The following is a 23,111-nucleotide window of genomic DNA, read 5'->3' as shown; positions in this document are numbered from 1 at the left end:
CGCATTTCTGTGCTTCCTCACAGAACCACGAGGCAGCTTCACTTTACAGGCAGAATTCAGAGGTCTTCCCGCCAGCGTGGGATCCCTGACTCCGAAGTCTGCTTTCCCCACTGCACTAGGCGCTTGGACTGGGGCTTTAGCAGAATGAATCTGGAGCCCAGGGTGGGACGTTGCGAAGGGGGTGGGGGCAGGGCCAGGCGGTATTCCGTGGGTGTCCTCCCCGGAGCGGGGGGCTGTGCAGACCTCCCCCGTTGGCTCTCGCGGGGAGCAGACAGGGAAAGCTTTCTTATTCAGTTGTTCACACCCTACCTGTGCGGGATCGGTGATAATTCAGAGGGCGCCTTGATGACAGAAGGAAGTCCGGTGTGCCCCGAGCGCCGAGCGCCCCCACCCCCGAGATGAGCTGTCTCCATCCTCCAGCAGCCCCTCGCTGGGCTCCACTAGGAGCTGTGCCGGTGGGGTTCCTGGGGCCACGCCGAGGTCCCCACTACTCCGGAAGCCGTGGGCTTCCTGCGTTCTGGCTGCTCGGCAGGCACGTAGAGACCCCGGGCATCGCTCGAGGAACGGTGCATCGTGCAGACTCTTCATTTAATTGAGCTGCCCTTCCCCTCAATTAGTTCAAGTTCTGACCTTTCCGTAAATGTAGTGTTGTCTAGGCTTTAATCACCACCCCAGGCTGGGCCTGCTGGGCATGGTATTGAACAAAGGAAAAACATCTCCACCTGGATGTCTGAGCCTGCGGGCGGCTCCCAGCAGCCGGCTCCCTGGGAGCTTGGCACCCCCTCCCTGGCTCTCTTTCTCTGTCGCCCCTCCTCCAAAGTGATGGCCCCCTCGTTCTGCTTTCAGTCTCTGAGAAGACAGCACCAGCCTGTACCCGCGGCTCACACCAGGCCAAGCCCTGAGCTCTTGCACCGCCTGCATTACCTCGCTTAAAACCCGGAACAACTCTCCTCCTTTGAGGAAACCGGGCCTGAGATGAAATGACTCACTCAAGGCCATACAACCAGTAAGACTGCCTGCTTCCAGAGAGTGTATTCTCGTGCAAACACCAGTCAGGACTCAAAGTGTGAGACCCATCCGCCACCTGCATTCAGATCACCTGGGGGGAAGGGTGTTGCTAAAGTGCGTTCGTTAAGGACCTGCTGGATCAGAATCTCTGCAGATAGGACCCTTGAATCTGCAGTTCAGCAGGCACGCCCCCACCCCCCACCCACCCCAGATGATTCTTTATACACTGAAGTTTGACAACCACTGCCCTGTAGACCTTGAGCCCTCGCTGGCAAGAGAAGGGGAGACTCCTGGCTGGCTGACGCAGCAGTACCCTCCATGGGAAAGGGAAGGACTGCTCTCTGGTCCCAGACAAACGGACTGCCTGGGCTGCCAGATAGATGGCCAGCTGCCGCCCTCCCTACCCCGAGGAACCTTAGGGCTTCCGGTGGGGGGAGTTAGCCTCATTCACCCATTAAGGGGTCACTTTAATGACCCCCTATAACCGTACAGCTTTTTCAGGGGATTTCATGAGCATGACCTCCTCTGAGCCTTGGAACAGCCCTGGGAGGTGAAGGTTGGGCCCCAGGCTCACGTATGTAATCAGCGGGATGCAGGAACTGGTGGGCTTTCCTTGAAGGGCTGTACCTTAGTGGGCTTCCGTCCCTTCCTCTCCAGAAAGAGGTGACTGTCCGCCAGCAGCCCTGCGATGAACAGGCTCGGCCTGTGGCCTCTTGCTTTTCCCCACCATGGAGCAGAGCGAGAAGGGCACGGATCTTTGCCAGCAAGGGCAGCCCCACCCGCCCCGGTGCTCGCCGCTCCACGTCAGCAGGGCGCTGGGCAAAGCCGTGAAGGAGAGCGCGGTATTGTCCTGTTCCACCGGAGTAGCCTGGTTTTGTGTGACCAGAGCAGACTGGGGGCCTCGCCAGAGTAGATCTGTGCCCAGAGCTGCCCTGTCCCCATCACCTGGGGGGGGTGATAGGTGGGTGTTCTGGGGAAGCTCCAGACTGCGGTCAGAAGCTCAGGCTTTAGTCCCACCTCTGCCCAACAGAGTAAGTTAACCCTGGAGCTGGGCTCCAGCTGTGAAGTTTCCTCCTGCTTCTGGGGTTCCGCGCGCCTGGCCTGCCCTCCAGTGCAGGAGCTAAGTGCCGAGGGGTGGCCTGCATGCAGGCACAGCCGAGGGGCTTCGTGGGGCTGACATGCAGCCTGTGCTCCACTTCATGCCTTGCATCCCATCGCAGGGAGGATGGGCTCTTCGCCGAGGTGCTTGCTGTACATACTGCCGGCAGCCCGGCCTCCCGGCCTGATGTACGTTGGTTAAGTACTGTCCTCACGTGAGCCTGGCAGCTCCTTTAAGATCTTGGGTGCGTAGGACAGAGGCAGAGAGACCAGACTTTTGAGCTGTCACTCAGGTGGCAGTCCGAAAAGGCCCCAACTTCTTTTCCCTTCTGTGAACCCTTGAGGAAGAGCTTTAACTCTTGCCTTCCAGCAAGACGATCTAACCAGGAATCTTGCTTGGTATTATTTTTTTTCTCCACCTCAGTGCCTTGTCATTAATGAAATAAAAGATAACTACAAAGCTACAACTGCACCCCACAAATACAACATGCAGACATTCATTCTGCAAACACAGGGAACTGATTTTGTGTAGAGATGTCCCCTGAGGGTGGAGACTGAGACGAATCACATGGTCCCTGCCATCCAGGAGCCCACAGCCCAGGGAGGGACAGTGCTGATCAGCAGATTGTTACTCACAATGCAGTGTCAAGGACCTCGCACTTGCCTGGAATACGACGTGGGCAGGAAGCAGGGAGCGGCGAGTACTGCTGCGTAGGGGTAGGGAAGAGTTCAGAAAATTCTTGGCTGAGCTTGAAAGCTGCACAGGAATCTCACCGGGGTATGGAAGGAGTAGGACCAAAAGGACTGAAAACCACCTGATGTGTGTAGAGGTTCTCAAAGGGATTGGGGGGGGGTGCGGTTTTGCCCCCAGGAGACATTTATCAATCGTGTCTACAGACATTTTTGGTTGTCACCACTCGGACTGATGCTACTGCCATGCTGCTAAGTAGCCTGCACAGGACAGCCCCCCACAGCAAAGAAGTACTCTCCCCCAGATGTCAGCAGGGCCACAGTCGAGAAACCCTGTGTTAGGGCAATGGTAGCTCATTCTGCACGGCTGAATGCAAGGGACCGAGGTGATATGGCCCAAGATGAAGCTGGAGAGGCAGAAAGGGACCAATCAGAAGTCCCTTCAAATGCCAAGCTAAGGAGTTTGGACCTCTCTTGAGGGCCCCGGGACCCCCCTGGTTCATGAGGCTGTTGTCTGCGGGGATCACTGCTGTGGAGAAGACTAGTAGGAGAGACTAGTTAGGAAGCTATTCCAGGAGTTCAGTAAGAAATGAGGGGGCCTGAGTGAAAGCAGCAATACAGTGGGAGTAGGAAGGAATTGACCCACAGAAGGTGCACGGAGCAGGTAGGACCCGCTGGGCTCAGCGACCAATCAGATGTTAGTGGGGGAGTAGGAGGAGGCCAGTAGACTAGGGCTTCTGGCCAGGGTGACCAAGAGGATATTGATTTTGGAAGTGCCTGTGGGGCAGGCCGGTGAGATCCACACCCCATGTCTAGTCTGGGTCATCCAAACACACCGGGGTGCTGGTCCCCAGCAGTCTTGAGCAGAGCTGCCTTGGAGTGCAGGGGGAAGGTGGGAATCCTTTGGTCATTTTGCTATCTAATGGCAATTAAGGAATCCAGACAGAAAATCTGAAAAGCTGGCTGTGTAATTAAAGGTAAATGACAGATAGAGGGGAGTTCTGAGGCTTCCTAACCCTCCCCTGCCCCGCTGCCCCCCCCCCCCCACCCCTACGCCGAGGCAGGATATCAGAGGAGGAGATGTTAAGCTAACCAAACACCTGATGAGAAGCATTGCAGCATGATGCGGGCCACAGCTTCTAAAAACTCCTGCTGCCTCGAATTAACCTCTCCCCCCGGGGGCTGCACATCAGTGGGTAACCAGGTAAAGGACACTGGGAGCCTATTGCTGGGAGGGGGTGACTTTTCTCTGCTGACAAAATCTGTCTCCCCGGGTTCTGAGCCTGTGACGTCCTTCTTTTCAAACCCCATTTCCCGTTTGCACCGGGAGTCTCGAAGTTGGGTTTGGGGTGGAGGATCACATGGCACATTGAACACCACGGGCGGAGGGAGCAGGGGAGCTGGTTTTCCTGGGGCTGAAGCTGCGGAGCTGAATGTCAAGCAGTGCCCTCCAGAGACCAAAGCTGAGGGTAATTATCACTTCTCCTCCACAACGAGATTGTAGGAGTCAGAGAGCAATTGATTTGTCTTCCTACTACAGATATTTCACTGTTTAATTGGTAGTGACATAGATGGCTGGCTCTCGCCAGAGTGCCGCAGACCAAGCCTCCTGGAAGCGGGGCCCTCGGGACTCATCTCTCCCTCCGGCTCTCGATCCGTTTTCCCATCACATCCTCCACCAGGTGGGGTTGGGTAGGGGTGAGGGTGGCCAGCTCCCTGCTTGGTTTTGCAGTTGTGAAAGGGAAGCAAGAGTGTGAATCCAGAAGTGCCTTGAAAGCCAGTTGAGCACGCCCTGGCAATACACTGAGAGTTGACTCTGACCTGGACACCGTAGAGAGTTTGGAAATGAGCAAACAATGGCCTCTGGCCTCAGACAGCACTTGGGAGGGAAGGTATCAGAAGCCCGGTGAGATGGAGAGGAGGGTGTGCTCTGATGCAGTGGAGCCCGAAGCGTCCAGTTAAAACCCTCCATGACCCAGCCCAACCCCATTGTACTCACTACCCCGAACTGCTCTGGCCGCCTGCTTTGGGTTTGTCTGTCTGTTTTGGACCTCAAGTGCAGAGCTGACTGCAGCCCTTGGGTCATGGGCCACTGCCATCATCCATCCACAGAAGGTGCCTCCTGTTTTATTTTCTTCCATTCCTCTCTCCCTCCACAGGCAGACACCCTAAGGTGTTCAGTATATGTCCCTGCACATGTCTGTACCCTTGAAAAACATATGCAGTGTTATTTTATGTCGTGTGTTTTTATTTATATAAATGGTATTAGGCTAGAGATCTCATTCCCTGACATTTTATATCAAACTCTCCATTTTCAAAAGAACTATCCAGGTTCTGCACTGGAACCAGTACACTCCTTCTGCTGGCTACCAAGCACTCCGCAATGCACATTCCTCACATTTTCCTTACCCATTCTTCTAGAGACAGACATCTAAATCGTTGCCAGCTCCTTGCTATGCCGAAGAAAGCTGCAGTGAATGTCTTTGTTCCTGCCCCATAACAGACTGTTGCAAAGATCCAAGAGGTTCCCTGGGTGCATGACCAGAGTGGCATTGCTGACTTGAGTTATGCACATTCTTTTTTTTTTTTTAAGATTTTATTTATTTGACAGAGAGACACAGCGAGAAAAGGAACACAAGTAGGGGGAGTGGGAGAGGGAGAAGCAGGCTCCCCGCTGATGTGGGGCTCGATCCCAGGACCCTGGGATCATGACCTAAGCGTCAAGGCAGACGCTGAACGACTGAGCCACCCAGGCGCCCCAGTTGTGCACATTCTTAAATCCACCACGCTCTGCCCACTGCTGAAGGGAGTAGCTGTGCCAGGGTTCCCTCCCACCAGTAGTGCATGTGGTTCCCCGGCATTTGGGATTAGCCAGCTTTCTCACTTGTAGTGAATCTTATAGTTGTAAGGCGGTATCTCTCTCTATCTTATCTCTTTGCTTTAATTTGAATTTTTCTGATTACTAATAAGGTCTGCTTCTCTTTTTATACTTGTTAGCCATTCAGGTATCTCCTCTCAGAATCGCCTATTCACATCCTTTGCCCATTTTTCTAATTAGTTCCCTGTCTTTTTCATGGTGATTTGCAGGGATCCCTTGTATATTATTAATTCCTTTTGGTTGTAGACATTGCAGGTATCTTTTCCCTTGTCAACAGTTGCCTTTATCTAATGGCATCCTCCTTTGAACAGAAAATCCCTAATTTGTCAGATGCATTATTTTTTTTAAGGATTTTATTTATTTGAGAGAGAAAGGGAGAGAGAGCATGAGTGGGTGAGGGTGGAGGGAGAAGCGGACTCCCCACTGAGCAGGGAGCCCAACGTGGGGCTCAATCCCGGGACTCCAGGATCATGACCTGAGCCACCCAGGCACCCCAAATGCATTATTTTTTAAATTTCACTTGCCTTGTGACTTGTGCTTTTAGACTCTTAAGAAATCCTCTTACCTATCTTATCAATTCCTTTATTAGTTTTATCTTTCACATTTAGGTATTTAGCCTACCTGAAATCTACCTTTATATATAGTGTAATACACTTTTTCTCTCAATAGTAAGCCAATTTCCCAATAACATCTACTAAGCAACATCCTTTCTCCACTGAGTTGTGATTCTACCTCTGTCAGACTTCAAGTTCTGTATGTTTATGGCACAGAGTTGTTTCTGGTCTCTGTTCTGTTTCGTTAGTGTGTTTTTCAGTTCCTTCCTGTCTCAGCACCACAATGCTTATTACTATGGTTCGGCAGTTTATCTCACTATCTGGTAGGAAAAGTGACCCCTTTCAGCTTTTCTTTTTCTTTTTTTAAGATTTTATTTATTCATTATAGAGACAGAGCACAAGCGGGGGGGGGAAAGGCAGAGGGAGAGGGAGAAGCAGACTCTCTGCTGAGCAGGGAGCCCCATGTGGGGTTCGATCCCAGAACAGAGATCACGACCTGAGCCGAAGGCAGACACTTAACAATCTGAGCCACCCAGGCGTCCCTCAGCTTTTCTTTTTCAAAATTGACTTAGCTATTGTAGATCTTTATCCTTCCTTGCATTCTAGAATTATTTGAGTTCCTCAAAAAAATTTACTGACTTTCATTGGAATTGCATTGTATTTTATTAATATGGGGAGAATTCAGTTTTTTAAATATTGAATCATATTATCCATGAACATAATTTATCTCTTCATTTATTCACATATTTTAAAATATCCTTGAATAGAGATTTCTAAATTTCTCCATAAAGGTATTCTTAAATCCTGTGTGTTTAAAATTGCAATGTTGATCTTACTTTTTCTCACCTTCCCCCTTTTTTAGTTGATTGCTACTGTAGTATAAGAATGCTATTGGCCTGGGACGCCTGGGTGGCTCAGTCGGTTAAGCGTCTGCCTTTGGCTCAGGTCATGATCCCAGGGTCCTGGGATCGAGTCCCGCATCGGGCTCCCTGCTCCGCGGGGAGCCTGCTTCTCCCTCTGCCTCTGTCTCTCTCTCTCTCTCTCTCTGTCTCTCATGAATAAATAAATAAAATCTTTAAAAAAAAAAAAAAAGAATGGTATTGGCCTTTGTTAGTTTTTCTTGTATCTGGCAATCTTGCTAAATTCTCCTGTTAATTCTAATAATGTTCCTCTGCATTTTGCTGGGTTTTCTATAAAAATATCATCTCCAAGGGTGGCTCAGTTGTTAAGCATCTGACTCTCGATCTCAGCTCACGTCTTGATCTCAGGGTCATGAGTTCAAGCCCCACGTTGGGCTCCACACTGGGCATGGAGCCTACTTAAAAAAAAAAAAAAAAAATCATCTCCAAATATGGGTAGTTTTGTTTCTTCTAATCCTTCTCTCTCTTTTTCATATTGCATTGGTCAGCACCTCCAATACTTTTTTTACCACAGCAGTGGTAAAAGTATTATTGATGTTCTTGAGACTTAAAAGGAATGCATCTAATGTTTTTCTGTTCAGTATGTTTCATGTGGATTTTTTGTAGATAGCCGTTATCAAGTTAAGGAAGGTCCCTTCTATTGTTAGTTTTTTGAGTATTTTAATCACAAATAGGGATCTCATGTTATCAAATACTTTTTTAAAAAAAGATTTTATTTATTTATTTGATAGAGAGACAGCAAGAGAGGGAACATAAGCAGGGGGAGTGGGAGAGGGAGAAGCAGGCTTCCCGCTGAGCAGGGAGCCCGATGCGGGGCTCGATCCCAGGACCCTGGGATCATCACCTGAGCCGAAGGCAGACGCTTAAGGACTGAGCCACCCAGGCGCCCCTCAAATACTCAAATAAAAAATATTTTATTTATTTATTTGAGAGAGAGAAAGAGCATGAGCAGGGTGAGGGGCAGAGGGAGAAGCAGACTCGCCGCTGAGCAGGGAGCCCGACGCAGGGCTCCATCCTGGGACTCTAGGATCATGACCTGAGCTGAAGGCAGATGCTTAACCCACTGGGCCACCCAGGCACCCCATGTTATCAAATACTTCTAAAAACCTATTAAGATAATATATGATTTCCCCACCTTGACCCCATAAGTGTTATAAATTAAAAGGACAGATTTTCTGATGTTGAATCATCCTTCTATTTCCAGGATAAACCTTACTGGATTATGCTGGATTATGTTTAATTTGCTTTTAACGACTTAACCATGTCATTCTCACTTTCAGATCCATCAATGTGTAAATAGTCCTAATATTCTTTTTGCCATTTTTACTATTTCTTAAATAATACGATTTTTTTTTTAAAGATTTCTTTTATTTATTTATTTGAGAGAGAGAGACACAGCGAAAGAGGGAACACAAGCAGGGGGAGTGGGAGAGGGAGAAGCAGGCTTCCCGCTGAGCAGGGAGCCCGATGCGGGGCTCAATCCCAGGACCCTGGGATCATGACCTGAGCTGAAGGCAGTCGCTTAACGGCTGAGCCACCCAGGCGCCCCAAATAATACGATTTCTTAAAAAGTAAATATGTGTGTGGTTATTTCTGTTTTTACTCAGCACTTTATCTGCATTTCCTGTTTTTGTCAGCCTTGTCAGAAGTTTGTCTATCTTGTTTGGTCTTTTTATTTTTTTTTATTTTTTATTATTTATTTATTTATTTATTTTTAAAGATTTTATTTATTTATTTGAGAGAGAGAGAATGAGAGACAGAGAGCATGAGGAGGAGGAAGGTCAGAGGGAGAAGCAGACTCCCTGCCGAGCAGGGAGCCCGATGCGGGACTAGATCCCGGGACTCCAGGATCATGACCTGAGCTGAAGGCAGTCGCCTAACCAACTGAGCCACCCAGGCGCCCCGTTGTTTGGTCTTTTTAAAGCTGATTCTTTAAAATTTCTAAAATACCTTACAGAGTCTGAGAGACTTGAGTTCAAATCCCTGCTCCGCTACATGCTAACTGTATGACCTTGGACACATCATTTAGCCCCTTTGCATTTACTTCCTCATCTGTAAAATGAGAATAGTCCTCCTTATTGTGAGGATCAAATTAGAAAATTTACCTAAAGCATCTGGAACAGCATGGGGCACATGGAATGTACACAATGCATGTTAGTCCCTGTCCTCAGTTTATGTTTATGATGTGTTCTTTGCCTGAAATGCCTGCCTCATAGGCTTCTGCTAGCCCATGTGGATGCTATGTGCAGATTAGAAAAAGCTGTCCCTTCCTCAGGCAGACACAGCTTCCATTCACCCCCTCAGCCCAGAGCCCATGTGCAGTGCACAACCTGCATACCCATGCATGGCAGCCCTGCCCACTTGCCGGCTCGGTTTTCCTCCCTGTTCATTTCTCCTGGTCCCCGAGGCTGCCCATTCTTCAGGTCTTAGCTTCCCTGGTGAAGCCTTTCTTAAGAAGTTCTCCTATGGCCAGAAGTAATCATTCAGTCCCCTCCCTCCCGCTGGCCCTCCTCCCACCCCCCTTCCGACTTTGAACTCACATCACATGTCATTTGTACATCTCTTAAAGCATTTATCTCATTTTGCCTCCTATCTTATTTAGTGCAAATGGTTTATCATTCCAATGGGATTAACCCCTTGAAGTTAGGGATTAAAGTTTGTCTTTAGATCCTCCCTCTGCCTATGGGGCTCAGTAAATGTTAAGTCGTATGGATGATTGAGTATGAAATGTAGGAGCCAAGAACAGTCATAAATAATACTGTGTGAATTGGGGGGGGCGGGTCTTTAGAGGCAGGGTGATGGTAGAGCACATGTGTGAGGGTGGTGGGGATGGAGGATACCACTGTTGAGCTTACCATGTGCCAGGCACTGTGCTAAGTGCTCTCATGGTTTATCTCCCTAAGCCCTCACAACATCTCTTTGAGATAGGTGCTGTTATTAGCTGGGGCACTGATGAGTCAGTGGTGGAGCTGGTCTACTAGGCCTGGTCTGTCTGACTTCAGCGTTCAGGCTTTCAGTGGCAACAACTAACAGAATCCCTCAACTGTACAGTGATTACCATTTATTTAGGACTTACTACATACCAGGCACTGTATTTGATGCTTTACAGATGTTATCTAATCTCGATGGCAAAATAAAAGTACAGGGTAAAGGGTATCCCCACCTTGCAGATAAGGAAACAGAGGCTCACCAAGGTTAAGTGACTTGCCTAAGGTCACTTGCATAGGAAGTCATTATAACCAGATCTGTTGACCCCAAAGCATTCCCTTTCCTCTGCATCACATGCACAATGCTTGGGGCCCGCAAGAAAACCCTGCCACTAGAGCAGAGGAAGGTTTGCATAGGAAAATGGAGGAAGTTAAGGTCAGAAAGGCAGATCTGCCTCAGGCTGTAGAAAGCCTAAGCTTCCAGGACAGATCTTCAAGGACGGGCTTTTGGAAATCAGGAGTCCTAGGCAGTGACCTTAACTTGAGGGTAGTGTGGGATGACCCGGCCACTTGGAAGCCAAGGGAGTTTGAGCTAACTGGAGCTCTATCTGAAACCGCACCAAGGGGAGTATGGAACTTTGCACAGATCTAGGGAGATCAAAGCGCCCAGGCCTGCAGAGAAAAGGGTTTGAGCAGATTTGCAGGTGGTGGTAATGAGTCCATCCCATGCTTCTCAGCGATCTCATCTTCTTGAGCCTACTTGTTTTCCTGGGCTGCCAGGACCAACTTTCCTCAGCCTCCTAGGTCTCCCTGATATGGCTTCTGAAGAGCTGTTGAAGAATGCCCAGGGTGGGGTAGTGGGGACTTGTCAAGGATGAAGTACCAGGAGCACAGCCTGGACCCCCAGGCATTTCTCAGAGCAGAGAGCCCATCTCCGGGCTCAGATGTGCTCAGAGATGGGCAGGGACGTGGAGAGCCCAGGAGTGGTGCAGATGGGGTGTTTGACTCTTGGCCTCCAGTTACCTAGGCCCAACTGGTCCTCTCTGGGCCACAGTGTATCGCTACAGACATGGAGTTACCACGTGCCTCACTAGTGCCCTTCCCCATCCAGGTCATTGCGGTGGTCATGGACCTCTTCACTGATGGCGATATCTTCCAAGACATTGTGGATGCTGCCTTTAAGCGCCAGGTCCCAGTATATATCATCCTGGATGAGGCAGGCGTGAAGTTTTTCTTGGAAATGTGTCAGGGCCTAGAGCTCACCGACTTCCGTATTCGGGTAAGTTGTACCACTGGGGTAGGGGTGGAGGTTGGGGAAGGAGGGCGGGAGATGAGATGGAGGCTGCCTCTGACCCATCCTCTGCCCAGTTCAGGCGCACAGGTGAGCATGCTCAACACCTTTCTTTCTGTCTAAAACCTTGCTTGTGAATTAATAACCCTACATTACGTGCCCAGCTTAAATTTCAACTCAAGACTATTGAGGCTAAGAAGGCAGCTGTGGCCCAGTCCTGGGGTGTTCACCCTGCAGAGTCACTGTCAGGATCAAAGCTAGGGCTATGTTTCTCTTCTGGGGAGCTTTGGGAGCAGGCAGGCACCACTCTGGATTCATCTACGCTCAGAGCAAGATTTGCTAACTTCCTCTTGCTCTCCAAATGGGGTTCCACCTCTACGGCTGTAGGAAGCGGAGTCTAGTATAGACAGGAACCAACAGGCAGGTTCCACGGACAAGAGGGTTCCTCCTCTGCCCAAACAAAACTTGGCTCAGAGCCTCATGAGTGACAGTGCCTTTCTCCTCTTCTCAACAGAACATCCGTGTCCGCTCTGTGACGGGTGTTGGCTTCTACATGCCCATGGGGAAGATCAAGGGGACCCTGTCATCAACGTTCCTAATGGTAGATGGTGAAAAAGTAGCCACTGGATCTTACAGGTGAGTCGGGACAGGTCATAGAAGAACCCCGGAGGCCTATATTTGTAGTAACAAATGTACATGGTCAGGAAGACTCTGGACTGGAGCCCCCATAGTCGTGGGTTTAAGGCGTATTATCTGATCTAATGGCAAAGAAGAGCCTCCTGGCCAGTCCCTGCCCTCAAAATTTCTGGCTTCTAGATTATTCCAGAAAGACGGTCAACTCCTCCTGGGCATTAAGTATGGCTTGCCTTTCATGGTCCACAGCAGCTGGTTGCATTTTGAGGCTAGTCACTGGGTGGGATAATCAGGAAGCAGAATTAACCAGATCTGGGAAAGAAATGTGAGGGTGCGGTCTCTCTTGCTCAGGCCTGTGGCGCCAGCAGGATGGGTAAGGGTCGTAGTTTTCGTACTGCCAAGGAAGCTCCATGGCCGACGAGATCAGAAGTGGCATGATAAACAGTACAAGAAAGCCCCTTTGGGCACAGCCCTGGGCGCCAGCCCTTTTGGAGGTGCTTCCCATGCAAAAGGAATTGTGCTGAGAAAAGCAAGCGTTGAAGCCAAGCAGCCACATTCTGCCATCAGGAAATGTGTCAGGATCCAGCTGATTAAGAATGGCAAAAACGTCACAGCCTTTGTACCCAGTGATGGTTTGAATTTTACTGAGGAAAATGATGAGGTTCTGGTGCTGGATTTGGCTGCAAAGGTCATGCTGTCAGTGACATTCCTGGAATTCGCTTTAAGGTTGTCAAAGTAGCCAATGTCTCTCTTTTTGCCAAATACAGAGGCAAGAAGGAAAGACCAAGATCGTAAGTTTTGATGGCGAAAACATGACAATAATAAATTTTCATATGCCAAAAAGAAAAAGAAATGTAAGGGTGCGGTGTGGAGGAAATGTGTCCCGAATTCGATTCAGAAGTCAGTTACCAGAACATGAGAGACTGTATCTGTGCAGTCTCTGTCCTCCAAGTAAACTGAAATCTAGGTGAGGCGAGAGACCTGGGCCCGTGAAGCCATCAGTAAGTGGCAGGAGTCCTCTGACGTGGCTAAAGTGTGGGGGTTTGCAGACACCAAGTGCTCTAAAGACTCAGAGAAGAGCCATTATTAACAAGAGCAGCAGGGCGCCTGGGTGGCTCAGTCGGGTAAGCATGTGCCTTTGGCTTGGGTCATGATCTCGGGGTCCTGGGATCGAGCCCCGCATCGGGCTCCCTGCTGAGCAGGGGGCCTTCTTCTCCCTCTCCCCCTCCCCTGTGCTTGTTGTGTGAACTCTCTCTCAAATAAATAAGTAAAATCTTTAAAAAAACAAAAAGCAAAACCAATAGCAGCAGCTGCATCCGTCCTTATTCAGTGTGTGTTTGTGCCACGTACTGGACTAAATGTTTTACATGTGGTGTCACACGTGAGCCTCACAACACTTTGGTGACTGGACGCCCCATGAGCCCCACTTTACAAGGCCTCCAAGGGTAGAAACCAGGTGGGAATCCAGGCCTGCCTTCCCATGCCCTTGCCTGCTTTCTGCATTTGAGGCCAAGACCTGGGAAAGAGGGAGCATGTGGGTCCAGGAGGCCCCTTCCACCAGGCAGCAAGGCATCTGCCCTCCGTGGTAGATGAGGTTGGGGTGGGGCAGCGGGCTGTGCAGATGGGACGGCCAGGGGCCTGCCACAGGCTGGGCCTACGTGTTGTGCTTTTCTGTCCCCACGTTCCCAGGTTCACCTGGAGCTCCTCCTACATGGACAGGAACCTTCTCCTCCTCCTCACAGGGCAGAACGTGGAGCCCTTCGATGTGGAGTTCCGGGAGCTGTATGCCATCTCCGAGGAGGTGAACTTGCACCAGCAGCTGAACCTGGCAGGGGGCGCCGGGAGGCTCGGCGCCAACTACTCCTCCACCGTGGCTCGCAAGCTAATCAACCCCAAGTATGCCCTGGCGTCAGGCAGCCGCCACCCCCCGGGGGAGATGATGCGCCGGGCCGCCCGGCAGCAGCGGGAGGCCGGCCGCGACCCGGAGGAGCAGGAGGAGGGGGGCAGAGGCGGCGAGGCCGCCCGGCGCCTGGAGGGCTTCCTGAATGACCTGGTCACGCTGGAGCAGGTGCTGCCCCCCGTGGAGCCCGTTCCCTCTGGAGAGCTGACTCGGAGGGACGGCAGGGTGCTCTCTCACCTGCGCGTGGACCTGAAGCCCAGACCCCCAGAGGCGCTCGTCCAAAACGGCAAGGGAGAAGCTGCCAACGGGGAGGCCACGGCGGCCAAGGACGGCAGGCGCTTGAGCAAGAGGCTCTTCAGTCGACGGGCCAAGAGTCCCACGGCGCCCAACGGCGTGACCGGCTCCCTCTGCACCGAGACCTTTGCAGAAGTGCGGCTAGTGACGGGGAAGAGGCCCAAAGAGGGCTCCAGTGCCGACATCTCAGGTGAGCCCTCCGCCCGCGGCGCCCTGCTCGCCACGCCCCCCATCCTCCTCCGGGAGCCTTGCCTCCTCTCTGCAGACAGGCAGCGTGCCGGCGCGCAGGGCGCGGGAGCCCTGAGCTCCGATGCTGCCCAGTTCCCCTGCTGCTCGGGCAGGTCCGAGTTCACTTCCTCTTCTCTCCAAGCGGAGAAGGACGGGGTGCCCGGGTGGCTCAGTTGGCTGAAGCGTCTGACTCTCCCATTTCAGCTCAGGTCATGATCTCAGGGTCTCGAGACCGAGCTCCTGCGTGGGGGCTCTGCGCTGGGCGTGGAGCCTGCTTAGGATTCTCTCTCCCTCTCCCTCTGCCCCTGTCCTCGTGCTCGCTCGCTCTTTCTCTCTCTAATAAATAAATAAGTCTTTAAAAATAAAGAAATAAAAGGGGAGAAAGCTGCCTTGCTCAGCTGCCCTGAGGATATAAAGTGCTCAGAACAGTGCTGGACATGGAGTCGTCCGAGAGCTACCGTTGCTACTACCAGGCTTGGAAACTTTGTCCTTTGTCAGTGAAGAAACAGACACGGAACAGCTGAGAGGCCTGACCCCGGCTTGACCTCTGCCTCTGAGTCTAGGGCTCATTCTAGAAAACCTGTTCCCTGCCACATCACCTGTCATCAGGATCCAGCCGGCTCACGCACACCCCACCCTCACCTGTGCCCCACCAACGCCCTGACCCACTTTCCTCATTTCTGTTGTAAATAGTGTGACTCGGCTCTTCCGTGTGCTTATTTGAGAAGTGGTGTTTGCCATGCTGCTTACATTCGGGAGACATTGTTCCTGGTGGCCGTGTCTTTCTGGCTGGCTCTTGGGGATCCCCTGGAGGTCTGGGCCTTCGTGTCTTTCTCCGGAGCAGGACTTTCTGGAGGCTGGTGGTGGCAGCCGGGGCCACTGCCCGTGCCTGTCCCCGCGGCAGCACCTCCCGGTGGAAGGGGTCTCCACGCTGGGGTTTCTCCCATGGCCGTGGCGCTCGGCAGCAGTGAGACCGGCCTCGCACCCGGCCAGGGAGGTGATGCTGGGGCCTTGGCCTGGGCAGCCTGAGTGCTTCCAGGTCTGTTGTGGCCCCCACGGCCCCAGCTCTGACCGGATCACAGCCAGCTTCGCCCCGCCGCTGACCCCCCCCAAGCCGGCCACAGAACCTGGCGCGCCCCGTCTGCGCTTCTCCACGTCAGGACAGGCCGGGGAGTCCCTGTGAGTGAGGGACGCAGGGCTGCCAGTGCCGGACCTCCATTTGGCCGGGAAGTGCCCGGTCCTTCAGGAGATGCTTTCTCTCTTCCTTTTTCCTTACAACAACCACAGAGGCGGCTGCTAGAAGCTCAGAGAGGTGCATTCGGTGGGCCCAGGGCACAGTAAGTGGTAGTGGGGTCAGGACTCAAACCCAGGCCGGGGCCCGTGTCCTGCCAGTGGGGCTCTGTGTCCTGCACAGAGGGGTGCTGTCCCCCACTCCTGTCCCCGCTGGGCTCCCTGGCGCCCCCAACACCAGCTGCTCTGCCACCTTGCACCTCTTGTTTGGAGGAAGGGTTGCCATGGTGAACACCTGGCAGGGAAGGGCGAGGGAGGGGCGAGCCCAACCACAAGAAGGGCCACTTCCCAAGTCCTGACTGTAGGTGAAGTGGGAGATCTCGCTCCCTTCAGCCCCTCACCCTGAGGTGCTGTTTCCATAGAAACGAAAGGCCCATTGTCTTGTCCCTTCCTGCCACCTTTCCTAAGTCAGCAGCGAGTTCCCCTGCTTGGAGGACTGGGCTGGTCACCGTCACTGACACTGCCCTCTGAGTGTTTTCGGACGGTGCCCAGGAGCCAGCCAAGAGCGTGGGCCTGCGCCCCGGGGAAGCTCCTCTCCTGAGAGCCCGGCCCACCGGCACATAAAGTCAGGAAGGCCCCGGGGATGCCTAGCAGGGTCACCCTATTCCTTCTCCATTCTTTAGAAGAAACACAGAGTGGCCTCATCCAGCACAGCCTCGGCTCACCTGGCTGGGCATCCCGTTCATGGGGGGCCTCGTAGTCAGGTTGCTAATGAGCCCGTTCCTCTCCCTGCCGCTTGCTTCCCTCAAAGGGCAGTGGCAAGAAGCAGGACCCCTCTCTCCCCACAGGCCCTTTTCTTGGCCTCCAGCTTCCCAAACACTGGACTGCAGCTGGGCTGTCCTGGTGCCTCGTCTCAGAAGCTAAGTCACCAGGACTCTGTGTGGCAGAGGGTCGCATTCCTGACTGCATGGGGCCCCCAAGGTTGGAACTAGTAATTCCAGTACTCTGGGAACTGTCATCCAGGAGGAAATCACTTTACTACCTTAGAGCCCTCACCTAGGGAAAGGATCCTTTTCCTACAGAACATTCAGGACATCATCAGAACAGACATCATGTGGGATCTCAGCTCCCAGCACTTTGCTCCCCATACCCTGGACCCATCCATTCACCTCCCAGGGCTGTTTCCTGTTCCTGAGCCAGGGAGGATTTCGGAGGTCCCTCTGAGCTCCTGATTCGGACTCTGTCCTCTCTCTCCCTGCTGCCCTCTTGTCCAGGGAGAGCCTGGGCTGATGGATAGGGTGGGTGGAAGAGAGAAATGGAAAAGCTAAGTGCTGGCAGCCTGTAAGATTGCTTGATAAGAAGTATACAGTTGTCAAGCCGCATGCAGATTTTTGCAGGTCCAAGTGTGGCCCTCGGGAGAACCTTTGGAAATCCCTTCCGAAGGTCTGGGGATGGGCGGGGGGGTGTCTTGTCAGGGTTGGGGGGGGCGCAGGGAGTGTTGCCTCGTGGTTTGAAGGCTCACTGCCCCCTCTACTGGTGGAAGCTGAGCTCCTTTTCCTTCTGGTTTTTCTCTCAACTGAGACCTTGTTTCTGCACTGGGTGCACTTAGGACCTTTCCCAAGCCTGCCACCTGTGTCCATCCAGGAGCTTGGGACAGGCCCTCTGGGGCAGAGATCCCAATCTCAGGGAGCAGCATTCACTGGAGAGCCTTGTTAAAACACGGTGGGGAGTCTGTATCGCTGGGCTGGGCTCAGGAATCTGCCTTTTAAACAAGTGTCCTGAGTGTTTTCCCATGTAGGGGGTCCCCAGGGCAGCGGATTATGACAACACTCGGATAGGCCCTGTTCTCACAGGGCTGCTAGGCTGGGGGGCGGGGGGAGGTTCCAGGTAATGTCCTCCAGGGAAGGAAGAAAGGCACAGACATTCCCTGACCAGGTGCTGGGTGGACCCGTGCTAAATGCTGTCACACAGAACTCACAACCACCCTGCCTGATGACATCGTTCACAGATAGGATATGCAGAGAGGCAAGCTTCTGTGTCCCTGGTCACTCAGGGAGATAGGGCAGCATGGTCTCTTGCCTCCCCGGGCCCTGCACAAAGCATTGTGGCTATCTCCAGAAGGCTAGGGTTAGTGCCACTTTCCTACATCATTAAAGACTATTTGGAAGGGCCAGAGGCTTCTTAGCAATGGACTCTCGCCCTGGTGTCCCATTAGTGGAGAGTGGCCATTAATACCCCAGACTACCTTCCGAGGTCGCCTGGGCCCATGCTTTTCTTCCCAGAGTTCTCTGAGGGGACTGCAGTGACAGTTGCATTTCCAGAACTCTCCTGGGTTCCCTGATTCATGCATGGGGGGCCACCCTAACTGGCAGTGTGGTCTGGCTCCTAGTTCTGTGGCCACTGGGCTCCTGGATTTGGGACTTCAGGCTCACCTGTGTCATCCCTGGGGGCTGGAGGTCTCAAATGTCTCTTGGAAACCTGGGCCCCTGTCTGGGATGGAAGGTTGGGGAAGTGCTTCTAGGGTTCAGAGCTCCCTAGGGGACCTGTGGGCCTCCAGTTCCAGGATAAGTCTACTCAAGAGCTGTCTTGAGTAGAGTTTCGAAATTCATTGTCACTCCTGAGCATCATGGGTCATGCCCCAGCTGGTATTTGGAGGTCTGACTTGATAAAGCCAAGCACTGTTATCAGTCAGGGTCCCAACCACACAGCAAGGTGAGGGGAATCGAGTGAGCATCCTTCGAGGAACTGATGCCACCTGGTTCTAGAAAAGAGGCCAGCATCCTTATTCTCATTGGCATATGTCATGATCCCTCTGCCTTTCTGGTTTCCCTTGGGCCTCGCCAGGGCTTCATCACCAGCTAGGTGAGTGAGGGCATGTACATCGCCCAGCCAAGATCTATTGATGCTGCTATTGTTGGTAGTATTGGTATGAACCTTTAAGTAGCTTGCCACTGCCTGGTCATCCATTTTACTCAACAAATATATATCTATGCAATGTTTGCTCTGTGCTAAGTTCCTGGTACAAGAGCGAACAAAACCAGCAAAACCCCTGCTCTTATGGAGTGAATACCGTGCTGGAAACAGAAGGACAGGGAGGGCAGTGACCCTTTTATAAAGGGTGATCAGGAAGTCCTCTCTGATGCAGGGACAAAGGGGCATTTGAACAGAGACTTGAATGAAGAGAGGGAGAACGCTGTGTGGACATCCAGAGGAAGAACCTTGCAGAAAAGGGGAATATGAAGTCCTGAGACCCCTAGGGAGGTAGAGCTCATGGTCCTTGTGTGGCATTCGGATCAGCGGCCTTGCCCTGACGCCCCAGGCCCCTCCACCAGCTCCCACCTCGACGTTGGGTCTCACTTCACTGTTCGCTCCCTTTGAAGTTTGGCCTTCCCTCAAATCTCCCTTGGGCTGCCCATGTCACATACACTTTGTAAAAAACAAAAAAAACAGAACAAAATGGCCATTTGTGTATTCTTCCCTGTGAACCTGAGCAGGTCTGATTCTCCTCAGTCCTGCCAAACACCTACACATGCTAGACTCTCAGTCAGCGTGCACTGAAGAAATGATGGCACACACGGAGTTTGTCCTCAAACCATCTCTCCGTCAGAGGCATGGAGATGAATCCTGAGTCTAAAGAATCTCTGCAGGCTTTCGTGGCCGGATGGAACGAGTGGGAGGCACAGCCTGGCAAACCTGGACTCTCACCCCGCCTCTCCCAGCCTCCCCGGGCGGGATGGGGGGCGTGCAGGAGCCAGGGCAGAGCGCAGGCCTGGGAAGCAGGCCCATCCTTCCCACCCCCCCCCCACCCCCCCGCAAGCTACACTCCTTCCCCTTCTTCGGGATGCAGAAATTGATCTGCTTACCTGCCTCCAAAGTGCCCCCCCCCCCCCCGCCCGGGGAGGAACTCTGCATCTGCTCAGTAGGCCAAGCAAACAAAAGATGCTGCCAAGGAGAGGCAGTGGGGACAGCTGTGTCCGTTGTAGCCGTGAGGGGACCGCGGGACAGCGGAAGTAAGCGGCAGAGCTGTGTCGGAGGCAGCCTGGCACCATCGTGGAAGATGACCCAGGCGCCTTGACCCTCGGAGCCCTCAGGGAGGGGGTGGCACAGTCATCCAGCCCCCCTCCCACCTTTTCTAAGCCTTACACGCTCTCAAGCTTGGCCTCCAAGGAGGCCCAGCTGGACTTGCGGCAAGTCCCGAGGAGCGGGTTCAGTCTGCCCAGACAGGGGGGTGGCGAGCCGAGCTTGAGGGGGGTGGGGAGGGGAGGGGCTCCACTGGAGCCTCTTCAGTGTCTCCCTTACTAAGGGCCCAAGAGAGGAGGCAGCCGCCACATGAATTAACGTCACAGCTGGAGTGATACGGGAAGGTGGTGTGGGCGCCAGGGAGGTGATCCTTGCGGTGTGGAGAGGGGCCAGCAGGAAGGAGCTCAGCAGCCTGCACCCGGGAGAAAGGCAGCCCGTGCCCAGGAGGACAGAGGCCCAGCAGCCTGACACCTGGAGGGCCAGAAATGTCAGTGTCTGCCTCTCCGCTCCCCCACCCCCCCTCCCCTCTGCAGCTCTGGGAGCAGAAATCCAGCCAAAGAAGCCACTGGCCTCCGCTTTGGGGTTGAAAGGAAGTAGAAGTGGATGGAAGGGACCTGGGAAGAGGAGAAGCATGCTTCTCTGGTCTGGAGAAGAACAGCTTTCTCTCCCCCCATCTTTCCCCTCAATGAAGTGTGCGTCCTCCCTCCTCTGTCTTAAAACCACCCCCCTAAGCCTGTGGTCTGAGCCGTGCTGCCTGGCTCTCCATCAGCCTGCTGACCCTGGTGACCCCTCCCGGGGTGCCTGCACGGTGGAAGGAGCTGAGGCTGGATTTGGAAGGCCAGGTGCTGGTGCTGGTGTCGACTGGCTCGGGGAGCTGGTGGCCTGGCTGCCCTCAGCTGTAGGGCAGGGCTAATGACACCTCGAGGTGCAGCAGCTACCCAGGGGGATTAGCAGAGAGAGTGACTGGTTGTGCTTTGTAAGCTGTGAGGGAGACTGCATACAGTATTAGCTACTGGTAAACCACCTCTTGGCGAGATGTCAAGTCATCGATTATAGTTGTAGATTGGGGTTCTGGATCCTTCGCGCCCCCCCCCACCCACCGCGACGCTGCTGAGTTCAGGAGGTGGCAGACCCCTCGATATCCCAAACAGTGACGGTCTTTCTGAGAGTACCAGACAGGGAGAACCTTTCCTTTTGCTTTCCTGGGGGCCCTACTGACTCCAGATCAGCACCTTGGGAGGGAGACCGTGACCCCAGCCCCAAATTTGAGGTGTGGGCAGTGCACAGGAGAGGAATGGGAGGCGAGTCCGCTGAGCACTTCACTTACGTCTTCCTTGCCTGTGTCACTTGTCTCTGCAGGTAAAACAAGTCCCAGTCTTGCCAAGGCCAGCAATTGTGTGATTTCCTGAGCCATAGGTCAGCAGTGGGTAGGACCTGTGGATGCCCCCAGCTCTGTCCTGTGGAGAATACAGGTCAAACCCTGCACCAGTTTGCACTTCGGACCCTCACTTGCTTCCTGCCCGACAGCCTCTATCCTGGCCTCAGGGACCCTCAAGCCCAGATGTGAGAGTCTGCAGCATCTCAAGACGACCACACGCCCCTACAAGACTGTCGCTGGCTGGGCAGGGGTCACTCCTTCTTGTTTACATGAAGTGGAAGCTTGACTCATGTCTGCTCTCCTTTATGCTGGACCCCCTCCCTCCACTGGGCCAGCCTTGCCCTGCAGGTCCCCAGATGGGGTGAGCCCATGTCTTCATGCCTAATGCGATGGGGTCTCCAGGGCAACCCTAGCTCCCTGACTTCTCCTTCCCTGGGCTTCCTGGTGCTTCTGGTCTCTCAAGAGGTTTGGTGGGATATAAGGGAAGAGGACGGATGGGGCTCTGGGCCAGGGGGCCAGTCTTGACCTAGGCTCTGAACTCAAGGTAGAAGGTGCAGCGAGGACAGCTTGGGCACCGGCTGCTGCGGCCTTCCTGGCCCGGTTCCTGCAGGCTCCTGTACTAGACCTGGAGTGAAATGAGGGTCAGGCCTCCCCTCAGCCAGGGGCAGAATCTGACCCTGCCATTCTGAGAGCCCTCATACTGAGGTCTCCTTCCCCTCCCTCCCCACCATCTTAGCAGTCTCCACTCCAGTCGTCCAGACCTCCTTGGCTGTTGCAAACACATATGGGGGTTCTTTTTGTGCCTTTGCCTGGGGCTGCTCCCTCCCTTTAATAAAGTGCCTTGATTTGCAGCCCAGGGCAGACAGACAGAGCTTGGCCGAGGGAGGGAGGTTCAAGTGGTATGGGAGGTTAAGCCCTGCAGACAAGGGCATGTGTCCTTTCCCACCTCCCTCCTCCCCCCCCCCCCCACCGCCATGGCCCTCAGCCCCCTTCACCAGCGAAGATTTTTGTGCCTTCTCTAGTTGCATTTCAGCCGAAGACCAGCCTTTGCCTCCTGCCAAAAGTCAGGCTGCGTCTAGAAGCCTTCGCCTCCCCAAAGGGGCCTGGCCTGATTGCCACACCAGGCCAGGGAGAGCAGCCTAAAGTCACACACCGCCCCCTCCCCGCTTGTGTGACCACAGGGGTCTGAGGAGAGATTTCTTGAATGGACAACAGAGAAATTACCAAACTGCAGGCTCTGCGAGCCTATGGCTGGGCGATCATAGCCGCAGGGAAGCCAGGGGGCCGCATCGCCCAGTGGAAGCACCACCAGGCGGCCTCCCCCAGCCTCTTACTTCTGAACCAAACTTGTCTGTGTGTCTTTCCTTCTGCAAAAACCCTGGGGCACCAGCAGCACCTGGAGGAGGGGCCCAGGTGTGGGGTTGGGGGAGGGCCCTGGGGGCATGGAGGTGAGCCAGGAGGTGGGATGATAAGGTGCAGCTGTGGGGGGAGAGCCTGGCCCTGGCGGTGGGGAGGAAAGGAAGGGTGAGCCTGCTTCCCAGGGTGGGACCCTGACCCACCTCCTTGAGCTTTTCTGAGGATTAAACACTTCCTGGGACGTGCTGGCAATGTGGCACGTGCTTGTTCTGGAGGGGAGGGAAAGGGGAGGTGAAAACCAGGCCATGGAGGGTGTCCCCGCTGCTCGGGGCCATCACCTTGACCCTATGAGACACAGGTGGGCAAATGACAGTCGGGGAAAGAGGTCACCCTTGGTGGGGAGAGTCTCCCTCTGGGGACAATGGAGGAGGCCTAGGGAAGGGACCAGCTCCTAAGTGTTCTTCCCAAAGGTTTCCTGTGCCTTCCCTCCCAGAGAGGCTGGCCTCCTGTATCCCCTTGCCCTCTTCTGACCCAGAGCAGGCCCAGTTCCTCCCTAGCCCTAACATGTGGGAGGATCCAGAGCGGAAGTGCCAAGTCCCTGTAACCTGGAGCCAGGCCTGCCTTTCTGCCCATTTTCCCAGGTGCCAAGATGGGGTTTTCCCACTTTGTTCATAGCAACAAGGGGGCGGGAGACCGTGGGGAGGCA

The 23,111-nt window shown here is 53.6% G+C and overlaps 1 protein-coding gene and 1 pseudogene across 1 annotated transcript in view; both read left to right on the top strand.

Moving 5' to 3' along the window:
• FAM83F (family with sequence similarity 83 member F) overlaps positions 1-22,424 on the top strand; it is a 33,898-nt gene extending 11,474 nt beyond the window's left edge. Inside the window, exons 2-5 of the mRNA XM_034987257.1 lie at positions 11,187-11,354; positions 11,881-12,002; positions 13,689-14,383; positions 21,031-22,424. Coding sequence (XP_034843148.1) covers positions 11,187-11,354; positions 11,881-12,002; positions 13,689-14,383; positions 21,031-21,080 — 1,035 coding nt within the window. The 3' untranslated portion in view covers positions 21,081-22,424. The remainder of the gene's footprint in view (positions 1-11,186; positions 11,355-11,880; positions 12,003-13,688; positions 14,384-21,030) is intronic.
• Positions 12,369-12,794, top strand: LOC117998503 (annotated as a pseudogene).
• Positions 22,425-23,111: the final 687 nt, after the last annotated feature.

Source organism: Mirounga leonina, unplaced genomic scaffold (assembly GCF_011800145.1).
Source record: "Mirounga leonina isolate KUSES-001 unplaced genomic scaffold, KU_Mleo_1.0 Mir_418, whole genome shotgun sequence".
Taxonomy (NCBI): Eukaryota; Metazoa; Chordata; class Mammalia; order Carnivora; family Phocidae; genus Mirounga; species Mirounga leonina.
This window is presented reverse-complemented; position numbering and strand designations above follow the sequence as displayed.